General features: G+C 43.5%; 1 protein-coding gene across 2 annotated transcripts; it reads left to right on the top strand.

Annotated features, from left to right (window-relative positions):
- Window positions 1-165: 165 nt before the first annotated feature.
- Window positions 166-22214, top strand: LOC143805022 (ceramide kinase-like). 2 transcript variants are annotated; one of them, XM_077283760.1, is made up of 13 exons: window positions 166-465; window positions 5479-5580; window positions 13385-13507; window positions 15204-15332; window positions 15516-15579; window positions 15698-15843; window positions 16049-16123; window positions 16714-16866; window positions 17937-18042; window positions 18164-18222; window positions 19112-19320; window positions 19428-19612; window positions 21100-22214. In XM_077283760.1, exons 1-13 carry the CDS (start codon window positions 348-350, stop codon window positions 21179-21181), a joined length of 1551 nt encoding a protein of 516 aa, XP_077139875.1. In that variant the 5' UTR covers window positions 166-347; the 3' UTR covers window positions 21182-22214. The 2 variants fall into 2 exon arrangements, with proteins under 2 accessions (XP_077139875.1, XP_077139874.1); XM_077283759.1 differs by having other exon boundaries at window positions 213-465; window positions 19109-19320; window positions 21100-21317.
- The last annotated feature ends 1359 nt before the right edge of the window (window positions 22215-23573 follow it).

Below are 23573 nucleotides of genomic sequence, written 5' to 3'. Positions count from 1 at the left end.
CACCTGGGCACGGTGCGCTTTGTTTGGGGGTAAACAATAGATGTGCACCCTGCACGTCCCATGTACACCAGGTCTACAGGAGGAAGCCTGTGCCGGAGGTGGAGTCTCCTCCAGAACCTGTTGAGCAGAGCAGGGACTAATCATCCTCAGTGCTGACACTTTATTACCTGCCAGGGAGAGGAAGGAGAGAGTCAGTGCTGGACTCTGAGAGGGATACACAGTCCCCGGAGTATATAGGGCCACAGACCAGATACAATCCTATATACTCCGCCATAGAGGAAAAAAAACATAGCATGTCCTAGCTCGGAAAATTATATTGTTTTTTACCCTGAAATCAAATAATTGCAATGGAGAAAGAAAACCTCATGTGTTCGCTTAGAATAAAAGGCACAGAAGTGTCGCTGGCGCTGGAGCAGTCAACTCTGAGCTGGAGCTTTAGCAAGAGACGGGCATACCGGAAAAAAAGTAAGTGGCACGGGTGGCTCATGTATATTGTATGGTGATTGACAGTGGATATCTCTATAATTGTGCAGCAGTACCAATCATCGGGAATATTGTTGTATCCTCTATCCTACTGTATGGGGTATTATGAGAGTAGATTTTTTTGTAATGTAGTATTACGGCATTAATTCGAATGAATGGGTGACCATATAATACATGGTTGTGTCATCAAGATTTTAAGCCAACACGGTGATCAGATGGACCCCTGAGCAATTTCTGACCCCAATTTTATATTTGGCCAATACATGAGCGTGGTCTACTAGAGCAAGAGACCCTCTTTATTCCCCTTCCACTAATATAATGGAGTCCGAACAGTCCCCCTCTATAATGTCCATGTGCCTTAGAAAGGATATAAAAGACTGAGAAATACAGCTAGAGGTTGTCATCTTCCAGGGCCGGGATTACTTGGTCCATAGGGACCATTGGAGGTCATCTGCCAGCACCACCGGGCCCATTCATTAGAATGTCATCTATCCCAGAAAAGATGGAGGAATGATGAAAAGAAGTAATTCCCATCCATCATTATCTTCCCAAACACATTAAACGTGAGCACCATTGTCTGTCCTAACAGCAGTGTATTTATTTCCTTTGTTACTTATTTTCACTGGTAATCATTAACGAAATGTCATTAGTATTTATAGCAAAGGAATTTGTCGAGCACAAAGGGCATTGTCACCACCCATGAAAGCAAATATCATATATTGTGTATTCACACCGCAGTGTACGCTGGAGGTATACGCCGGGAGGATTATCACACTGCTGACATCTGTATAGACAGACACTGCCATACACTGCCCATAGGCTTCCATGTAGTCGCTCCCATACTATAGTATATATCACCTATAGGCTCCCATGTAGTGGCTCCCATACAATAGTACACTGCTCAAAAAAATAAAGGGAACACTAAAATCCCACATCCTAGATATCACTGAAATATTTCAGTTGTAAATCTTTATTCATTACATAGTGGAATGTGTTGAGAACAATAAAACCTAAAAATGATCAACGTAAATCACAACTAATATCCCACGGAGGTCTGGAGTTGGAATGATGCTCAAAATCAAAGTGGAAAATGAAGTTACAGGCTGATCAAACTTCAGTGGAAATGCCTCATGACAAGGAAAAGATGCTCAGTATTGTGTGTGGCCTCCACGTGCCTGTATGATCTCCCTACAACGCCTGGGCATACTCCTGATGAGGCGACGGATGGTCTCCTGAGGGATCTCCTCCCAGACCTGGACTAAAGCATCCGCCAACTCCTGGACAGTCTGTGGGGCAACGTGATGTTGGTGGATGGTGTGAGAAATGATGTCCCAGATGTGTTCAATCGGATTTAGGTGTGGGGAACGGGCGGGCCAGTCCATAGCATCAATGCCTTCATCTTGCAGGAATTGCTGACACACTCAAGCCACATGAGGTCTGGCATTGTCCTGCATTAGGAGGAACCCAGGGCCAACCACACCAGCATATGGTTTCACAAGGGGTCTGAGGATCTCATCTCAGTACCTAATGGCAGTCAGGCTACCTCTGGCGAGCACATGGAGGGCTGTGCGGCCCTCCAAAGAAATGCCACCCCACACCAATACTGACACACTGCCAAACCGGTCATGCTGAAGGATGTTGCAGGCAGCAGATCACTCTCCACGGCGTCTCCAGACTCTGTCATGTCTGTCACATGTGCTCAGTGTGAACCTGCTTTCATCTGTGAAGAGCACAGGGCGCCAGTGGCGAATTTGCCAACCCTGATGTTCTGTGGCAAATGCCAAGCGTCCTGGACGGTGTTGGGCTGTGAGCACAATCCCCATCTGTGGACGTCGGGCACTCAGACCATCCTGATGAAGTCGGTTTCTAACCGTTTGTGCAGACACATGCACATTTGTGGCCTGCTGGAGGTCATTTTGCAGGGCTCTGGCAGTGCTCCTGTTCCTCCTTGCACAAAGGCTGAGGTAGCGGTCCTGCTGCTGGATTGTTGCACTCCTATGGCCCCCTCCACGTCTCCTGGTGTACTGGCCTGTCTCCTGGTAGCGCCTCCAGCCTCTGGACACTATGCTGACAGACACAGCAAACCTTCTTGCCACAGCTCACATTGATGTGCCATCCTGGATGAGCTGCGTTACCTGAGCCACTTATGTGGGTTGTAGAGTCTGTCTCATGCTACCACGAGTGTGAAAGCACAACCAACATTCAAAAGTGACCAAAACATCAGCCAGAACGCATTGGTACTGAGATGTGGTCTGTGATCCCCACCTGCAGAACCACTCCTTTATGGAGTGTGTCTTGATAATTGCCAATAATTTCCATCTGTTGTCTATTCCATTTGCACAACAGCATGGGAAACTGATTGTCAGACAGTGTTGTTCTTAAGTGGACAGTTTGATTTCACAGAAGTTTGATTTACTTGGAGTTATATTCTGTTGTTTAAGTGCTCCCTTTATTTGTTTGAGCAGTGTATATCACCTATAGGCTCCCATACAACAACAAACATCTCCCATTGGCTTCCATGTAGTGCCTGCCATACACTGCCCATAGGCTCCCATGTAGTGGCTCCTACAGTGGCATACATCTCCCATAGGCTCCCATGCAGTGGCTCCTACAGTGGCATACATCTCCCATAGGCTTCCATGTAGTGGCTCATACAGTGGAATACATTTCCCATAGGCTCCCATGTAGTGGCTCCTACAGTGGCATACATCTCCCATAGGCTCCCATGTGATGGCTCCTACAGTGACATACATCTCCCATTGGCTTCCATGTAGTGGCTCCCATTGGCTTCCATGTAGTTGCTCCCATTGGCTCCCATGTAGGGGCTCCCATTGGCTTCCATGTAGTGGCTCCCATTGGCTTCAATGTAGTAGCTCCCATTGGCTTCCATGTAGTAGCTCCCATTGGCTTCCATGTAGTGGCTCCTACAGTAACATACATCTCCCATAGACTTTCACATAAAATACAATCTCATACGGCATGTTATGCTCTTGATATTTTACGGGTCTAGTGCACAGTGTAGGTAACTGCGGCTTACATCCAGCCAGCCTGCGAAATCCATGAGTGGTCAAGAGATGCAATATGACTACTGTACAAACTGTGACATGTCCATTTTTAATCTGTGTTGTGGAACAAATACAAGTCTATTGGGCCGTAAAAATAAAGAAACAGCCCAAATGATGCCATCCATGTACTGTCCGTCCGTGTTTTGCTAGTTAGTGGGTAGATGAAGCTTGGAATTTTTTTTCTTCTTTTTTTTGCATGTAAAAAAATGGACACAACCAAAAAACTGATCAAAATTGTATCTAGCACACCCCAGATGTCTGAATCCAGCCGTCAATTTTTACAATTAGATAGATGAGAGTATGGTACATAGAGGGAGACGGCTCGCTCTTATACTCCGGCAGAAGCAGGACGGGCGACTCTTTACTACCAGACCAGATAATTTACCGTGAGATTAAGCAAAGCCGGAGCTGTTCGGCAGCTACAGATTACTTCCGTTCCACAGGAGCACGTGGTTATTTTTGACAATAAGCCATCTTAATATGTTGTAATCTCCTAATAGCTGGAATAAACATTTCACATAGTCATTATCTAGCGTCAACTAATTATAGAAGTTAATGGTGGATGCTAGTTGACAGTGCGGTCAGGCATGCCTCACGTGTGTGTGATCCTACACAATCGTCAGGCTTAGTAGCACCTTAGAATATTCTATTAACATCTCATTATTAATATACGGTCATGGCCGTAAGTATTGGCACCCTTGAGACTGCTCCAAAAGATGAAGTATTTCTCCCAGGAAATTATTACAATTACACATGTTTTGTTATACACAAATTTATTTCCTTTGTTGAAAAAGTTTGTATCCTGCACATGCCGAGACATCGCGAGACTTGACCAAAGTCTTCTTCATATGCCCATATAATGGTCCTAACAAATGTACCGTAATAACCCTGTAAGGAATGGATGAAGGTGTCATTATATGTCGCCCGAAACCTAATGTGGTGTCCCTCCCCGGCGACACACCCAGAGCTCTACCCCCCTCCAGCTATGGTGTCATGAAGGAATTATTCCCAGTCAGCAAGTGACAGCACGGCTTTGGCTGGACTCAATTAGTTTGTGAGAAATTAAACTATACTAATGCCACTTTTTTATTTTAATTAATGTGTTTGGGGGTAAAAAAAAAATTGCAGTTTGGTTTTATTAAAATCTCTGCAGCATTTTGCTTTCACGAGCTGTATTTAACATGTTAACAGCCGTGGATGGATCGCGATTCCACCTGTGGCTGTTAGGGGAGGCAAAATATGACGTATCTACAGACCTATACATCATAGGATGTAAAAAGGTTACATCAGGTTTTTATGTAAAATATATTGTTTTTTTTAAATGATGGCAATGTTTTTATCTCTGTCACAATCTTTATTTAACCCCTTAACAACTGTGAATACACCTTTTCACAACTGCCATTAAAAGGCCTTAATCTTAAATACGGCTTTTTCACAGCGCTGAGGATTAATAAGTGTATAGAGCCCCTCACGATAGGCTTTAAATGCTGCGGATATCAGCTGTACATGACAGCTGACACCCAGCGGCATCGTTACTGATCGGTTTTGGAACTGAACAACCCATTAGATGATGCTGCCAATCACTCCCTCTTTACCACTATTGGCTCCTCACGATTGTTATCACGTGTGCCTATAGTTGCTATCGCATCCCGAGGTCATCTGAAAACTTCAGAGCACTTTTGTAAGATAGCCCCTTTTGTATGCCTTTGATGATAGACTGCTGAAAACAGTTCCTGAAAAGACAGAAAGTATGAATTTTGGCCAGTGTGATAGGTAAGGTCTCCATTTTTACCAGTCCTTGTTGTGCTCTGTGAGGCCGAGATTGCATTCATTTCCACATGTAATACTGGCTGTGTTCACGCTGTGACGTTCTTGGCTTTAGTGCAGTCTTTGATCAGGATTGGTTTCACGCTCTCTGGTTTTTCCGCAGGTATTACAGTCTCCATTCCAGTTAATGAAATTGTCACCGTGCATCCAGGTGACAGCAAACAGCAGACAAAGAGGATCAGTGCCCCTAGTAACCAGTTCACAGGTAAGCTCCAGGAAATGGGATATCCGTCTTCTTTGTGTTTCCTCCATGTAAATACCTGTAATTAGCTTGGCTGTGGAAGACGAAGGAGATGACTCAATGTCTTGGGAAGACGTCACAGAACATTATTCCAAGCGGCGGTTCAGTCTCATTAGACACAAACGAAGGTTCTTTTATTTGCAGCTAATTATCACCGCACTCGGTTTGCCAGCCTGTCACACGCCATAACGAGGTGTGGATAACGTGCCTCTCGTTCGTTACCGTTGCATTGTCAGAACATGGGCATGTCATTAATGAGCACCTGCCACTTGCCATGAATGTTTTTTTTTTTATCTGGTGTAAATGCCGCTGTTCCCCTGAATCTTGTGACACTCGTCTTTAATTTCTGGGCCTCTCCCTTCCTGAGATATGGCCCTCTTTTCCTTGTATGCAATTCTGGTCTTGTTAGACAAGTGGGCGTGGATCTCATGAAGTTGCTTGCAGAAAAGATTTGTGGACCATGCCCACTTGGCTAACAAGACTGGATTTATATATAGGGAAGAATAGGCCATATCTCAGGAACAGAGAGGAGCAGGAACAAACGAAAAACATCACCGGATTCAGGAGAACAGGAATTTTTATGGCAAGTGACAAAACCTTAAAGCAAAATCGCAATGTTTTCATTTGACAGGTGGTCAGCCACAGCGACAGACCCCAACCAGCCCCTGACCTATCACCATAATGGAAACACCACTCCACACTAACCTGACCAGTACGCTAACAGGACTTCTCTATTATCATATAGCTATTAAAGGGATATTCTCAAGCTTGGAAGACGGAATAGCATCCAAATCACTGGGGGTCCGACTGCTAGAACCCCACCAATCCTGAGAACCAGATGTGAATGGATCGCTAGTCACTGCCCCCACGCTAAGCTCGGCTGGTCTTCAGGACACCCGTGAGAATGAATGGAGCGGCAGCACGCATGACTGAGCAATGCTCCACCACATGGGGCTGTATAGATCCCCAGTTTCTGGGATTGGTGAGGGCCCCACTGGTCAGAGCCCCTGCAATCTTGCAAACTTGAGAATACCCCTTTAAGTAAGTGTAGTTATACAATTTGGAAGTTTCCAGCTTGTTAGAAGGGTCTCTTCCTATGACACAGATGACAATGGGATCTCGGCATCATCTATTGAGAAGCCATTAGAAAGTGCTTCATTTCTCTGCAGCGCCACCACAGGAGAAAAGAGCATTGGTCCAACACCCTAGTGTCAGCGGCACTGGTCTCCACTCCAGCCAAAGGATGATCATCCCGGAAAGAAGACTCCTGGAAACATTCTCATAATAGAGTCTATGAAAATGGGTTTTAATAGCTAGACAAACACTTTAAAACATCAAATGGACGTGCCATTTAATGCTATTTGACCCTATGAAAAATAATCTTTAAAAATGAAATAGGGCAAAAAAAAAAAAGTTCTGCTTACTTCCTTCCTTCCTTCATAATGATCTTTGCACACGCTCAGTAGATGCTTCAATACAAAAGATGGGATTAGAGTCCAATCATTACTGCTAATGTACGTGTGTTGTTTCCTGACACAACAGGGAGTTAGAATCTAAAAAAAAGCCTCAGTGGCCATTGTGAAAATTACCAAATTCCTAATTTTCTTTATTGTTTTATGCAGATTGTAGATATGGGGGGGGGAAGGAAACATTGGCAAAATTTTGAAAAATAAATTTAATGCAAAATCTGATTTAATAATGACGATAATTCATTTTCTGATGATCGTTTCTACTTTAGGTCAGATCAGGATAACATGTAATTTGATAAATCTACCCAGTATGAATAAGTTCCTAGGTGTCAATGTAATAAAAAGGGAACCGTCCGTCCTGTATATCCCGCTCTGATGCTGTAGTCACTTTGCACACCTATCCTCGGGGCCGAATCCATGCAATACAACATGGAGCATATTGATTTTCAACAATCGATCCTTTTGTTCTCAGGGGAGATAAACCGATGCCAGAGGTTTCAAGTAATGGCTTACTCCCCCTATCACTATCGATAACATATGTATACTCAATAGAACCGGTCATGCATGACAAAACGGGGGAAAATAAAAAGGACAGGATCTATTGTATTGGTCACATCACCTCTCAAAAAAATAGATAAAATGTACAGCTCGCTCCGCAAAAAAAAAAAATAAAATTTAATCCTTGATTAAAAACATCTGGATCTCACATCACCCATTGTCAAATTTAAAGGGGTTGTCCAAATCTTTAACATTGATGGCCTATTCTTAGGATTAGGATCTATGGATTAGGATAATCCATCGTCGGAGCTGTGCTGTGCAGCTCTATAACGGAGTAGTTCCAGTAACAGTTGATCGGCGGGGGTGCCAGGTGTCACATCTCCACCCATCAGACACTGATGACCTTAAAGATAGACCATCAATGTTAAAGTCCAAGACAACCCCTTTAAGGCAATTAAAAAAAAACCTAAGTGATTTTTATATAGCCTTATAGAACAAAGTTTGTTTCTCTGCAAGATACACCTAAATGTAAAAACAACCCCCCAAAAAACAACGGTGAAATTACTGTTTTTTTTGCTGTTTAATAGCATGGATTCGGCATTCGGTCCTAAGGATAGGTGTGAAAACTTGATAACACGTTTTTTGTTTTTTTCATTTCTATCCCACTTGGAAATTTTTTCTTGTTTTTTTTTTTAGTAAACTGAGTTGTGCTCAATTTACTAAAACAAACAATTAATTGTAATTCAATGCTACCTTAAAAAAACAAAACAAAAGTCCTGATGTTGATGGGAAAAAAAAAGATCGCTCTAGGAAAAAGAGGAGTAAAAAAAAAAATTAAAGTGCAAAAATTAAAAATCCAGGGGTCATAACAACTTTGAACGTAATGAAGAATCCTGTTTGCATGGTGTAAGACAATGACAATAATATGAAAGTTTCACCCCAGTGTTTGGTATTGGAAAAGTACTTGGCGAAACATGATCCCCCCCCAGTGATTGATGTGGCTCATTAGCCGTCACAGCCCCGGCCTAAGGGCTTTTCTAAAAAGGAGGCCATGCATTCAGCTTTCCCTGTGGTCTCATCTGCTGACGTTGGTGGCATCAGTCATTAATACCTCACATGAGCCGATTTTCCACACTCAGGGTAGATTTGCATTTCACAGGGATCTTGATGAATCCTGTAAGTCACAGATTATCATGCTAATTCCTGTCCTCCGGAGGCGAGTTACCATACTCATTTTAATAGACACTTTTACAATTCTTAAAAAAGAAACTTTTACAATTCAGTTATTTAATTTAAGTTATTTTTAAGCTATAATTGTAAAGCTCTGCGGAATATGTTGGCGCTATATAAATAAAATTATTATTATTTTCAGCTCTCAAATACAGTAGCAATGAAATTGAAAAACAGCGCCACCCCTGGCCATGGGTCGTGTCTGGCATTGCAGCTCAGCGCCACAGAAGTGAATGAGGCTGAGCTGCAGTACCACTAACAACCTGTGGAGAGTTATGGCGCTGTTTATGAAAGAAATATATATATATTTTTAACCCGTGACAACCTTATGAATGGCCGGAAAAGGGGTGATTAATAATAATTGATAGGAACTAGCCTGGTAGCAAAATATCTATACATGGGAGGTGTTACCCTACATTAGTGGATCATTATTATTCATTCATTATTGGGTTTCTCATCTAATTCTTGCAAAATCCTTAAAGGGGTATTCCCATCTCCAAGATCCTATCCCAATATGTAGTAGAAGTAATAATATTATTAGCAAATACCTCCAATTAGAAATGTAGTATAGTTCTCTTGATTAACTATGTTGTTTACCCCTTGTGCAGGGCATTGCAGTAGCTTAGGTATCCATAGTTACGACCACTCATATAGTGAACAGTTAGCTAGTTGCCATAACCATGGATACCTGCAATGACCTGAACAAGAGGTAAGCAACATAGCTTATCAAGAGAACTGTACTACATTACTAATTGGAGATATTTGCTAATATTAATATTATTCTTACTGCATATTGGGATAGGATCTCGGAGATGGGAATACCGCTTTAAAATCTGTGCAATGCTTCCATTGCTTTGTTATCCACTTTCATTTCAGCTGAGCGTGCATGTGTTTTCAATGTGAAGTGGGGGTAAGCTTCTTCCATATATGGGGTATGGTTTATTCCCTAGGAGAGAAAAATTTAAAAAGGCTAGCCTAATTTGCCAGAGTTGGAAAACTTTTCCAAATCAGTGATTTTAAGAGTAACTAACTTACATTTTGTTTTAATAATTTTGTTATAAAACTTTGCAAGTTACTTTCTTAGGCTACTTTCACACTAGCGTCGTGCACTGCACGTCGCTATGCGTCGTTTGGTTGAAAAAACGCATCCTGCAAAAGTGCTTGCAGGATGCGTTTTTTCACCATTGATTTGCATTAGCGTCAGATTGCAACGCTGTGCGACAGTTGCGCCGTGTTGTGGCGGACCGTCGGCTGCAAAAAACGTTACATGTAACGTTTTTTGCTGCCGACGGACCACCATTTCCGACTGCACATGCGCGGCCGGAACTCCGCCCCCACCTCCCGCACCTCACAATGGGGCGGCGGATGCGCTGGGAAAATGCATCCGCTGCCCCCCGTTGTGCGGCGCATTCACTGCTAGCGTCGGTACGTCGGCCCGACGCATTGCGACGGGCTGAGTACGACGCTAGTGTGAAAGTAGCCTAAGGGGCTTTGTCCTAATTCCTGAAAAATTATTTGCATGTAAGCAACTTCCAAATCCCAGCTTTTCCCTGGTCTCTTTTTCTGTCTTCAGCTGCATTGATACCAGGATGTACCCATGTGGAGCACAGCTGATGGCAGTGATGGGTCGGCTCCTGTCTCCTCCTCGGAGTGATCAGGACAATCTCCTGCAGCAGCTTCTCCCCAGAGTTAGTGACACAGGCGCTTCCCCATCACTGCCATCATCTGTCCTCCACATGAGTACATTCTGATAACAATGTACCGTAGCTGAAGGCAGGGAAATAGACAGGGGGAAGATATGGGTCTTGTAAGCCGCTTACATGCAGTTTAGTTACTCCTTAAGCATTGCCTTAAATGGAAGTCCGTCAAGAAGTTTTTATATATGGAAGTCCTGGAATACCTGTATAGTCCCCTATAAAAAAAAAAAATAAAAAAAATTTTTCCATTTTTTTAGAGCTCTAACGTGCTTATCTTGTTTAGAGGCTGCTTCTGTTATTTCTGCTCAGACGCTTGCTCCATGGAATACTGGACACCGCCTGGAGCCGAGGGTGGAGCAGTTTCTAGGCCCCTTAACTTAACCCTCTGTCAGGGGCTACTGATCTGACAGGCGCAGCTCACTTAGTTTCATTTCTCTATTTTCAGTGGTTTGTCTGGGAAACACCCTCCTCCCAGTACCTTCCTAACTTTAAAGGCTGTGTGAAACCTCAGAAGCCTCTTGTGCTGCAGAGCTGCAGGAGATCAGATATCAGTGTTTTGGCTTCTCAGGCTCATTGCCCCTGAATGCGTCACACCTTTGACGGTTAGAATTTGCTGTTTTTATTCATCCCAATTGTTTTTTTAGCTTGTTTTATGAATAGCTAGTGCTAAATTTGTGGATTTGTCATAGAAGGTTTTGTTAGAAATAAGATTGTGCTTCTCAGGCACATTGCGCCCTAACACATATTCTCTCTCTTGCTTCAGCTTTTCTTCTGAAATGGCGAGGAGAATATTTGACTTGTCCAATGCCCTTCATGTTGAGCAAGTGCAAACTATACTGCTTGATGATGAGACAGACCCCTTAGACTACTTTCACGCTAGCGTCGTGCACTGCACGTTGCTATGCGTCGTTTTGTAGAAAAAACGCATCCTGCAAAAGTGCTTGCAGGATGTTTTTTTCTCCATTGACTTGCATTAGCGACGCAGTGCGACGCATTGCCACACGTCGCAACCGTCGTGCGACGGTTGCGTCGGACCGTCGCCACCAAAAAACGTTGCTTGTAACGTTTTTTGGTGCGTCGTGCCCGTCTTTTCCGACCGCGCATGCGCGGCCGGAACTCCGCCCCCGCCTCCCCGCACCTCACAATGGGGCAGCGGATGCGTTGAAAAACAGCATCCACTGCCCCCGTTGTGCGGCGCTTCCACATTATGCGTCGGTGCGCCGCAACGTCGCATTGCGACGTGCAGTGCACGACACTAATGTGAAAGTAGCCTTACAGCTAGAAGATTTAGGGGAAGAAAGTGACATTGCTTCAGAAGATGATGTGGAAGAATGTCCAGATGTGTCTGATACAGATCAAGATGGAGAGCGTGAGGAGGATGCTCAAGACATAGAAACATATTACTTTTCTGGTTATTATACATTTTTTTCCACCTGATTATGTGTATTCTCATTTATTACATTCCTATTAAGGTAACTGATCACTTTTAGAGCATTGAAATTTTTTAAAAAGGAAAATATAGCCAATTTTCTAGCCTGTGCCGGACAGGTGCAATGCCCCTAAACTCATTATGAAACATATTGCCCCTGACGGAGGGTTAACTAAGACATCCCTTTTAAATGATATTAATTTATGGACGGTTGGACACTGGGGAGGGCACATTGTAGTCACTGAACACCAATGTGAATAAGGATCTGGTGGTGCCGCACGTTGTCATTGTCGGTGTGTGAATCACACATTTTTGGAGTGACTGCTTTCTATATAATGTGCATCCATTGTGATGACTGTCGGCTAGCTTTCTTCGGATAACAGGAAACACGTCTGGGTGTATTAAAAAAATAAATACGTCCTCATTAATTATGATCCTTGTCCAAGTCATCTCTCACGCAGTAAAGATGGTTCCTCCTACTCCTGTTTGCTCGGTTGTGCGTGTGCTGTCGATGTCAAGGGTGGTAAGACACTGCCAGAATGCTCTGACATCGGCTTATCTGCCCTAGATATAAGGATCAGGGTGCAGAAAGTCAACACACCCGACCCTTAAGGTTCACATATATATTGAGATAATGTTGACCGAACCCAGGTTCTGCTGGCATCAGTTTATGGGGGCCCCTGACAGGTGATGTCAGGGGAGTGAGGGATCTGACGTGTCCAATTTCAGACTGCCGATCCCTTTGTTCTTTGAGACAAGCCGCCAGAGATGTTCAGCAGCGGTTCTACCTTAGAGAGCACAGGAGTGCCCGTTAGAGAGTAAGAAGAGATGGCTATTGATAGATATTGGTCAAGCCATCGTTCGGCTGCCAGCCATCTAAAAGGGCTTTAGGTCAAACATACATTGTCCGAACACGTCACAATGGCCACCTTTATTCCGTGTAGGATCCTTGTAGTGGAAGGTCCACCAGAATTTCTGGTCTATGATACTTCCATTTAAGTAATCTCAGACTACCTAGGGGATTATGGAGATATAATTTATTAGGGAAAGTAGGTAAAGAATGTCTGCTTTAAGGAGTCTCCAAAGTATTTGTACATGATCGCAGCGAGGGGGATAACGTAAAGATCCTGGATCTAAATGCAATAGCTGCCGTTACCCCACCACCTAACCAACGGGGGCTTCATGTTCCACCATATGTCATTATATCACATAATGTAAGCGATATGTACGGTATAGAAATGTAGAAATCAAATGTTCATTTTCTCCATCTGTTGAAAGGACTTGGAGCTTTTCTTCTCCTTTCGTGTTTGACGGTGGGAAACAGACAACCACTTTGGTTTCTGTAGAATATAGCAGATATCATTTCATATCCAACTTGTAGACCTTAGAAATGATTGGAACTGCACGTTCTTTTTTAATCACAAGGGTCTTTCTTTATCTTTCAGTGTATCATGTGTCTCGTAAGTCTTCTCAGAGGTGGTTCCTGCAAATGGTGACCTTCACAGCTCCAGACGCCCAGGTGGCTTATAGTTGGGTGCAGGCCATCCAGAAGAAAACATCTGAGATAGGTAAGAGAAACATCACTCATGATAAACCGTATGTAATCAGTCTTTAATTAGCGACAGGCCTATACACAATATCGACAGGTTCGGCCAATAGTCGAATGTGTATGGAGACCCTGGACAACTGATCATCAGGGGAGATAAGGATCCAGCCTCTCCGATTTCAGACTGGTGACTGCCTTGTTCTCCTAGAGATAAGCTGCCGGCATAGAGGCTTTCCCATAGAGAACTCAGCCGGCCGAAATGGCTGATGGTTAAATCCACCATGATTCAGGTGAAAGCCAGCATAAGATTTATGAGAAAGGTAGAACCCTGGAGGGAAATAAGGCTGAATCTTGGCCATACTCATGAGATTGCTGTTGGCCGAACGTTTGCTCAGTAGAAGACTGGTGACTCCTCCATTTGGCTTGGCCAAGGCGCACGTATTCTCAATGGCAGAGAGGAAAGAAAGTCATTGCCAGACACCTCTGCCATCACCTTATTCTCCACCGAAAACAAATTAAAATTCCAACTGCCCGATCCTTCTCTTGTCAGTAAGCCCCCATATATGTCGGATTGAATAGACGGATGACTCTGATCTTGTGTGTATTAGAGCCTTTAAATCCAAATAGTCCATACCACTCCTGGGCACTTACCCAATCGCCAAAGCGCAAACCAAAGCCCCCTGTGTTTATCAGTGTATAACGGTATTGAGAACTGAACTGCTACATAGAAACTAGCAATATTATATTATGTGTTTTAAGTACTATATGGTTACGGCATGTAATCTGTGAACTATATGGTAGTATTATGTGGGCTGTGTACGAAAGTATCATGGCAGTACATGGCGTTACGGTGGCGATAATCTTGTAACTATATGGCGATAAAGTGGTATTATGTAGGCTATGGTGTTTGTCATATGTGATTTATTTTTTAATCCAAAAAAAATTCTGTTTCACCTAGAGCAAATGTTTTGCCGTGTATAGTGTTTCCAGGCATAGCTATGTAATGCGGCTGTAATATAGAGTATTTTTACATTTTTTCCTCTACATAGGCAGAATACAGACTGCTGTACACAGTGGCCTGTATACTGTTGATGTTCCTGCCATGTGCGGTTATCAGACCCTTGTATTTTTGGAAGGCATGGCGTTATATATAAAGCCAAGTTGGAAACGTACCGACTTATCCTAAGGCTATGTGCACACGTTGCGGATTAGGCTTAGGAATTTCTGGTGCGGATTCTGTCTCTCCTGGCAGAAAATGCACCTGCGTTTTTTTGTGCGTTTTTGCTGCGGATTTGCTGCGTTTTTTACCCCTGCGGTTTTCTATAATGGAATGGGTACAAAAACGCTGCAGATTCACAAAAAAGAAGTGACATACTACTTCTTTTAAACCGCAGCGGATTTTCCGCAAAGTGTGCACAGCATTTTTTTTTTCTCATTGATTTACATTGTACTGTAAATCAATTGCGGATCTGCAACGTTTCTGCACCTCAAAAAACGCTGCGGATCCGCAGAGAATCTGCAACGTGTGCACATACCCTAAGAGTGTTTTATTATGATTATTTTTACTTATTTCACTTTTTTTTACTGTGTATTTTTTTCTGGTTACCCTGGTATAATTCTGGTGACCTGATACAGCGTCTCTGCAGCAGGCAATACAGTTTATATGATGTGTGACAAAGTCCAGCATACTTACCCTTGTAATAAATTTCCGGTGACAGGACACCCGAGGCCAAAGAAACTCCTCGTGTTCATTAACCCGTATGGAGGTCGCGGAAAAGCCTGCAGAATTTACTACAGTAAAATAAGCCACCTCTTCCTGCTGGCAGGGATTCACACTGATGTGATTGGTAAGGATTTACATTATAAAATCACTTGGACCATTTTTTTTTCCCCAAGATTGAATACGGACTGCCTATCCCAAAGTCCTGGGACAGTGCCACAAACATGGTTGTGGCTGTGCCTGGTACTGCAGCTAAGTCCAGCGCACTTAAATTTGTCATTTTTAATTGTTCCATTTTTTTTTTTTCTAGAAACGACTCGAGCAAACCATGCAAGAGACTATATATTGGATGCAGATCTATGGCCATACGATGGGTAAGTAGATCATATGCCCAAGGCTAGGGGCCACGTATAAAGCCAATATTTCCACCACGTGTGATCGCAGTGGTCATATGCCCTACAATATCCAACCTATAACACTGGATTTTCCCAGGGTGGTTTGTGTCGGAGGTGACGGCATGTTTAGCGAATTGCTCCATGGCCTGGTGAGACGTACGCAGAGTGACCGCGGAGTATGTGAAGACAAGGAGGACGCCAAACTGACGCCATGCGACCTACGGATCGGAATCATACCGGCTGGTAAGAGTCATGGCTATAGCATAGAGGAAGAGCCCACCTTATCTACAATTTTTGCACTTGTACAGGTCCATCATTATCATTAAACCTTACAATTTAAAGCAAAACAAATCATGGGTTTCAGAGATGTGTGTAGGATTCCAATGAGGAATGGCCGTCTTGGTTCTCCTCCCTGTATGATAACATCCCTCTGTTGCTTTGTCTCCAGGCTCTACGGATTGTGTATGTTTCGCGACGATGGGAATCAATGACCCTGTGACGTCAGCTCTGCACATTATTATCGGTACGTCAGGATAAAATTACCGGCTGCTGAAATATCCAGCAGTGAATCATGGAGGTTATAGAGATAGATCTCATCAATTCTTTTCTGGAAAAATTCCAGACTTCACGCTTAAGTTTTCCGAGACAGACAGACAATTAGACCCTTAGACAACACAATGGCGGCACTTGACAGCAGTGGAGGACAATGATGATTCCAGAATTCGCGGCAGACTGTGCCCGTTGCTGATTGGTCGAGGCCGGCTGGCCTCGACCAATCAGCAAGGCGGGATTTCCGAGACAGACAGACAACTAGACCCTTAGACAACACAATGGCGGCACTTGACAGCAGTGGAGGACAATGCCCGTCGCTGATTGGTCGAGGCCCAGGCGGCCTCGACCAATCAAAGACGCGGGATTTCCAGGACAGACAGACAATTAGACAATTATATATATATAGATTTGTAAATACATTTAAATAGGTATTTTTAATGACATTTTCCCTTTAAATCTGTCAGGAGTTCCCACCCAAATTGACCGAAACTACAAAAAAAAAAAACCTAGTCAGTGGCCAACTTTCCTGAAACGGATGGACATGGCTTTCTTTTCTTGTAGGTGACACACAACCCCTGGATGTTTGCGCTTCTTATCACGATGGACAACTCATGAGATATTCGGTGTCACTGATCGGCTATGGCTTTTTTGGGGATGTCCTGAAGGAGAGTGAACGCATGCGCTGTGTGGGACCTATGAGATATGATCTAGCAGGTAAGAGCCGCAGAAACTCAGTGCAGAAAATAAAGTGCTTCCAAGGACTTTGTCTACGGGGACAAGAAATTTAGAAATAGTTATCTTGAGTATCAAAAGTTGTATGTACCTGTACAAAGAAAATCATCCATCCCCCCCCCCCCCATTGTAAATTCAGTGTATCAGTAAAATTTGCAAACTTTCTGCTGCAATAAAATGAAAAAAGAACAATGTAAATCGCTCAACATAACTAATATGACAAGAGGTTTCTCCAACTTCAGCACAAAATGTCTTTTACTGATTACTGAAGTTTCAGAATTATTCAGCCCCAAGTGTCTTTACTACATAGTAGAGCCCTTCCGGCTGTTATGACCTGCTGCACAGGTGATGAATAGCCAGACACCAGCTTCTGGCAGCTTTCCTGAGTCCATTCCTCATGGGCAATGGCCTCCAGGTCACCTATATTCTTTGTTTTGCTGCTGCCACCGCCAATATCAAATAAATCCTCAAAGAAAGTCTTTTGTTTGAAGTCAGGTAACTGTGACAGCCTCTCCAAAATCTTCTGAAACCAAGACGTGGTCGACTTTGAGGTATGCTTGGGATCATTGTCCATTTCGATGTTACAATGACAGCCAAGCTTAGGCTCCCTGACAGAAGGCATGATGTTTTCTTCTAGGAATTGCTGATACTTGATTGAATCCATCTTACCCTTCACAAACTATAGGTTTCCAGAACGAGAAGAAGAAAAGCAGCCCCAGAGTATCACTGGGTCACCGTCCTGCTTCACTGTAAACATCACAGACGCCGTCATGCTTTACTGTAGGCATCACAGAGCCACAGTCATGCTTCACTATAGGCGTGTCAGTCACCGTCATGCTTCACTGTAGGCGTCACGGAGCCACCACCTTGCTTCACCATAGGCATCACTGAGCTGCTATTTCACTGTAGGTGTCACTGAGCCACCATGCTTCACTTTAAGAGTCACCGGATTAACCATCATGGTTAACTGTAGACAGAGTGTTCTTATCAGGATATGTGTCATTCTTACTCTTCTTTTAGTTAATGCTGAACTATATATATTTTCATTGTAGGCATAAGGATGGCGCTTAGTAACAGATCATACAGAGGAACAGTCGAATTCCTGGAAGCTGAAGATGGCGACTCCAGCCCGAGAGACAACACTCGCTGCAGGACAGGGTAATATTCCTCATCCTTCACCCTCTTATATGTATGTGTGTACCGGGCAATATATGGCTACAGAAGCCAGGCTAAGATATAACACGAGGACTATCTGTTCACAAGTCCTAATTATTTTTAGGTGTCTTGTCTGTTCTGAATCATCAGAAAGATTCCGAGAGATGGCAGAAGAATCTCCAAGTAAGTCATGATGTTCTGATTGAGTTACATAAATTGTCAATTGTAATTGGCTGTAGCCTAATTTTATGGGATGGCGGGCTTTTAAGGAACAGTCCAGATGGCAATAGGCCCAATATATACTGTGTTTTGAACTTTGCAATCCAGTTTGGTCACAAGAGCAAAGATTTTATAAGAGCAGTAAATGTGCTTGCAGTAAAGATGTACTTGTGATTTTTAATGGTTTTTTCAGGACTTTTATATCAGTTGTCTACCCTCATCATAAGATATCAGATCAGTAGTACTTTGACTCCTGGTAACAGGGTGGGCACCAGCACTTGGTGAACCCGGGCGAGTGCAAAGACCCACTGCACGCCATGTCCCACACCGTCCTGTGGACACAGCGTGTATAGAGCGGTCTCAGGAGCTGTGACTGCTCCATACAGCACTGGTGCCAGCTGTAATGTACAGCTAGAACTTGAGTTTAACTGCTGTGATCGAGTTACGGCAATTTAACTCCTTGTCTGCCGCTGGGTGGTTACCGAATCAGGCTGCTGCGATTACAGTTAGCTCTAATTGTAGTAGTTTAAACTCTTAGATGCTGATGTCGTTGTGACAAGAGGCGTTTTAAGGGGTTTGAAATGTTACTTAAGCAAAGAGGAGCCTACTAGGGCTCTGCTGCTCAAGGCCCCACATAAACTGGAGTCAGCCTTGCCTAGTTTCTTTTGCCGAGCATCCGATTGAGGGGTGATGCATGACACAGTGTAGGTCTTGATATCTCAACGTAAAAAAACAAATAATGTGTACAGCAGTTCTGTGCCAGATTTTCTTGAACAACCCCTTTAAGGCATCAGATATAAGTAGAAACTTCATGAACGGTGCACGGCCTAATGGTTCTTTCCTTGTCTAGCAGTTTCTGACTTCGACAACTGGAAGACTGTGACTGGTTCCTTCTTGGCCATTAACATTACAGGAATGTCTAGTGCTTGCCCCAAAAGCCAAGATGGCTTGTCCCCGACGGCACACTTAGCCGATGGCACTGCTGACCTTATCCTAGTGCAGGAAAGCAGCACATTTCAGTTCCTGAGACACCTCAGCCGGCACACTAACCGCAGAGATCAGGTAAGCGGTGAGAATGTGGAACTGGTCTTGAGGCCTTCATGGGGCCGCCATTAGCCCTACACAATCTTATTTCTATGGTACACTTATTAGATATTCCGTCCTAACAGTTTGCTTTGCCTAACGTTGCGGTGCATCGGATCCGAGCGATGCGCTTCACCCCCGAAGAGCTTGATGAAGAAGAGATAATCCGTCGTCAGAAGAGATTTTTTACATGTCCATGCGAGAACTCATCAGCCACCAGCACGTGGAATTGTGACGGGGAAATCCTGGACTGTTCACAGCTCAGTGTCCGGTGAGTGAGAGCAACCTTTACCTATGCCAACAACAGTCTGTTCATGAAAAATAGGCAAATAAAATAACCAACAACTTCCATGTGCACTGAACAAAGAAAAGCATTAGGAGATAAACTCAAAGGGGCGAAACCTGGAAAGAATTTATCTTCATGTGCCCACTTCCTCTCATTACACTGACTCTGTCTGTAAAACGCAACTTGACACTCCGGGGTCCCTCACCCCTTGCAACATCAATGACAAACTCCCCCAATAAACTTTTTTTTTTTTATTACAGCAGTGACTAAGGGAAATTATGCCGGATCACTGGGTTTATGGCTGTCTTGCATAGACCTTATTGTTTCTCATGTCGGGTGTTGCGGACACCCAACTGGTTTCAGAAGGAATGGGGCTGCCATAGCCCGTCTACTAAATGCACCCAATCGCTGGGTGTTAATGGGTTGCAATGGCAGCTGGATGACTAGCAATGACCTTCGATTCTGCCAAGTTTGAAAGTCTTTTGGCCTGAGGCTCAAAGTATTTTTTTGTGATTTGCTTGTTGCGGTACGGTAGGTGTCGCTGAGACTCCATTAACTTCTATAAACCCGCAAAGTTCGGTCGTGCCACAGCTGTCGTGGCAAAAGTCGCCGTGTAGACCTTGCCATAACCTGGACATTCACATTGGCCAATTATGTGACCGACAGTTATCTTTCCCAACTCCCCCATATAAGAGCGCTTGGCTTCTGTTGTCTTTAGAGGGTTTCTGCCATGACCTTGGGACAACAGCTTATCTACCTGCAGGACCGCTCGAGCCTTATGTCCCCCAGGCATAATTTGTCAGGAGGCTTACATACACGTTCCATGGTTTGCCTATCCCAGCGGGTTTGGACAATTTGTTTTCTAATGTAAGTGGGGGCCTTAATGTTAGACGTAAGAGACAGCTAACGAGAAGTATTTCAATGTGTTAGATAACAATCAGACGATCAGGATCAAGTCCCCAACTAGGACTTAAAAAAAAAAAAGTTAAAAAACGTAAAAATAACGTAAATACAGAAGTGTTATAGTACATTAATGATTGCGTGGCCAAGTCTAATAGTGTGATTCTCAAAACATATTTTTTTCCCTTATAAAGACTTCTATTTTGGGGGAGAAGAAAAAAAAAAACCTACACAATTGATATCGTTGAATGCTAAGTAATGTAAAATAAATTCCAGAATTGCTGTTCAAAAGAATTGAATAAAAAGAGCTTTAAAAGTAATTTACTCCAAAATGGCTTCAATAAGAGCAACATTTATTTTTATTTTTTTGAAAGGTTTTTTTTAAAAAAAAACTAGCAAAAAATTATATAGTCGTAATAACGGTCCCAGAGAATAAAGTTATTTATTTTAAAAAAAGAAAAAAAAAAGTCATCATCGTCATCAAGGGACGCTGTATGGGTACAGATATCATGTGCATTGTGATGGTGGATGGTCCTAGAATGATTTTTCATGTTTCCTCTCCTTTGTTGCAGGGTACACCACCAGCTCATCCAGTTGTTCGCTCGGGGTATTGAAGACTCCCAAATGCGGACAATTCCCTACATCAGCCCGTAAAGGATAACATTTACCGATGTCACCCCCGGCCACGAAGACTGAAATCAAGCTGCTGGCACAGCAAACGCTGCTTGCACCGGTTGCCTGCGGGCCAGGCACTGCCCGACACCAAGGATCTAAAACTCCCGAGCTCCAAGTCTTTGCTAGGAAAGACTACATCTCCAGCAGCTTCAGGGCTAAGGAGCCTTAGATTGTTTCAGTAGCCGATATTTAATAACTTACCCCATAATGGGGATCCTGATAATGGTAAATGCTGCTAATTTATTATCGATGACGATCCGCGACGAGCCTGGAGCTTGTAGGAAATATTTATGTGTGAAGGGTTAAAGAAACACCCTACTTTCATCTCTGCCAGGGTCGGAGAGTTAGTAATGATTGGTGAGGAGCTGGGTTTTTCGGCATACTCACAGTTGTCCTGGCACACACTAGTCTAAAACTAAAGCTTCTGAATCAGAATTGTACAAGGCAGCTTTGGTTCTGATGGTGTTCTGAAGAGTCCAATATAGACGCCTGTGATGGGGGTCAGTCACCATTAAAAAGTTATAAAGATGGGTATTGTTGGATAATGCTCGTAATTACAAGCATTTTTGCAATTTACTGCTTGTTACAATTTTCAGCTGTTCTTGAGATATTAACCTGTTTCTCTGCTTGACAGCTCGTTGCCTTGACAGCAGAACATGTGCAGTGCTTACAAGCTCTTTTCTATTGAGCGGTTTTGAAGCTGGTCAGGATCGCTGGAGCATGCTGTTACCTCCTAATCCCGGCTGTGCTTACAAGCTAGGCAGCAGAGGTGGTCGGTTTCCTAGGCAATGAAGCGTTAAACAAAAGTGTTAATATCTCAAGAACGGCTGCAAATTTTAATAAGCAGGAAATTGCAAAAGTGCTTGCATTTACAAGTTCTATCCGATAATATCCATCTACGACGATGGGGAATAACCCTTTAAATCCATTTTGCCAAGAACAACTATTGGGTGATCTGTGGAGTTTATGAATAGAAATCATTGTCTATTTTAATAAATTCTCCCTTTTACAACCTCTTGTTAACTTTTATTTTTATTTTTTAAGGGGGTTTCAGACTATTGCAAAATTTAACGTATACATTTTATTCTTGTATTAACGCTTTTGAGGTTTTGAACCATTTTCAAAAACTAAAAATAAAAAATTCTATAAAAATATGAGAAAAGCTGTATAGGGAAAATGTATCAAGACTGACGATCGCAGTGTTGATAGTTTTCATGTATGAGGTCCAATGGACAGTCTTGTCTCCCTGTCATTGCCTCCCCTGATTGTACAACGCTACAGAATAGGTTGGAGCTATAATAAAGGTCATTATACTATAATGAAGAAACATTTACATCCCATGATTGGTGTAGGATCCTCAATAGAATTGGAATTATTCACAAAAGTCAATTAGTAAACAGTAAAGGGATTTATTATAGAAGTAAAAGTCACACATCTGCAAATGGCGGCTATGTGGTGTATCAGGAAAAATGGTGAATATCGCTAGTGTTAGAACGCCACCTAGTGGATATGAGACACTACTACAATACAGCGGACAAAATGTGGCAGAGAGGATCGGCTGGTGTCTTCCTGCTTTATCGCCTTATTCCTGTGGTGGTGACATGATGCACATTTGTTTTATACATTTGCCAAAAAACATGAGAATTTATGACACTAGTGATTTTTGCTTTAGTGTCAGAAACTTCTTATGCTGATGAAGGTTATAAACCAATACAATCATGTCAACTCATCTGGTCAGATAGATACTTAGCGAAAACCGCAGGTGGAGAGCAGGTAGAGAACAACTTACTGCAAACACAGGTGGAGGGCAGGTAGAAAGTGAGTTACCGCAAATCCTGGTGGAGAGCAGGTAGAAAGCGACTTACTGCAAACACAGGTGGAGGGCAGGTAGAGAGCAGGTAGAAAGCGAGTTACCGCAAACCCCAGGCGGAGGGCAGGTAGAGAGCGACTTACCGCAAACCACAGGTGGAGGGCAGGAAGAGAGCGACATACTGCAAATCACAGGTGAAGGGCAGGAAGAGAGCGACTTACCGCAAACCACAGGTGGAGGGCAGGAAGAGAGCGACTTACCGCAAACCACAGGTGGAGGGCAGGAAGAGAGCGACTTACTGCAAATCACAGGTGGAGGGCAGGAAGAGAGCGACTTACTGCAAATCACAGGTGGAGGGCAGGAAGAGAGCGACTTACTGCAAATCACAGGTGGAGGGCAGGAAGAGAGCGACTTACCGCAAACCACAGGTGGAGGGCAGGAAGAGAGCGACTTACTGCAAATCACAGGTGAAGGGCAGCTAGAAAGCGACTTACTGCAAACCACAGGTGGTGGGCAAGAAGCTAGCATACGGGCTGTAAACAGCAGGAGGAGGGAAGGTGG

This window comes from Ranitomeya variabilis, chromosome 2 (genome assembly GCF_051348905.1).
Source record: "Ranitomeya variabilis isolate aRanVar5 chromosome 2, aRanVar5.hap1, whole genome shotgun sequence".
Classification (NCBI taxonomy): domain Eukaryota; kingdom Metazoa; phylum Chordata; class Amphibia; order Anura; family Dendrobatidae; genus Ranitomeya; species Ranitomeya variabilis.
Note: the sequence above shows the minus strand (reverse complement) of the source record. Positions and strands in the feature narration are given on the sequence as shown.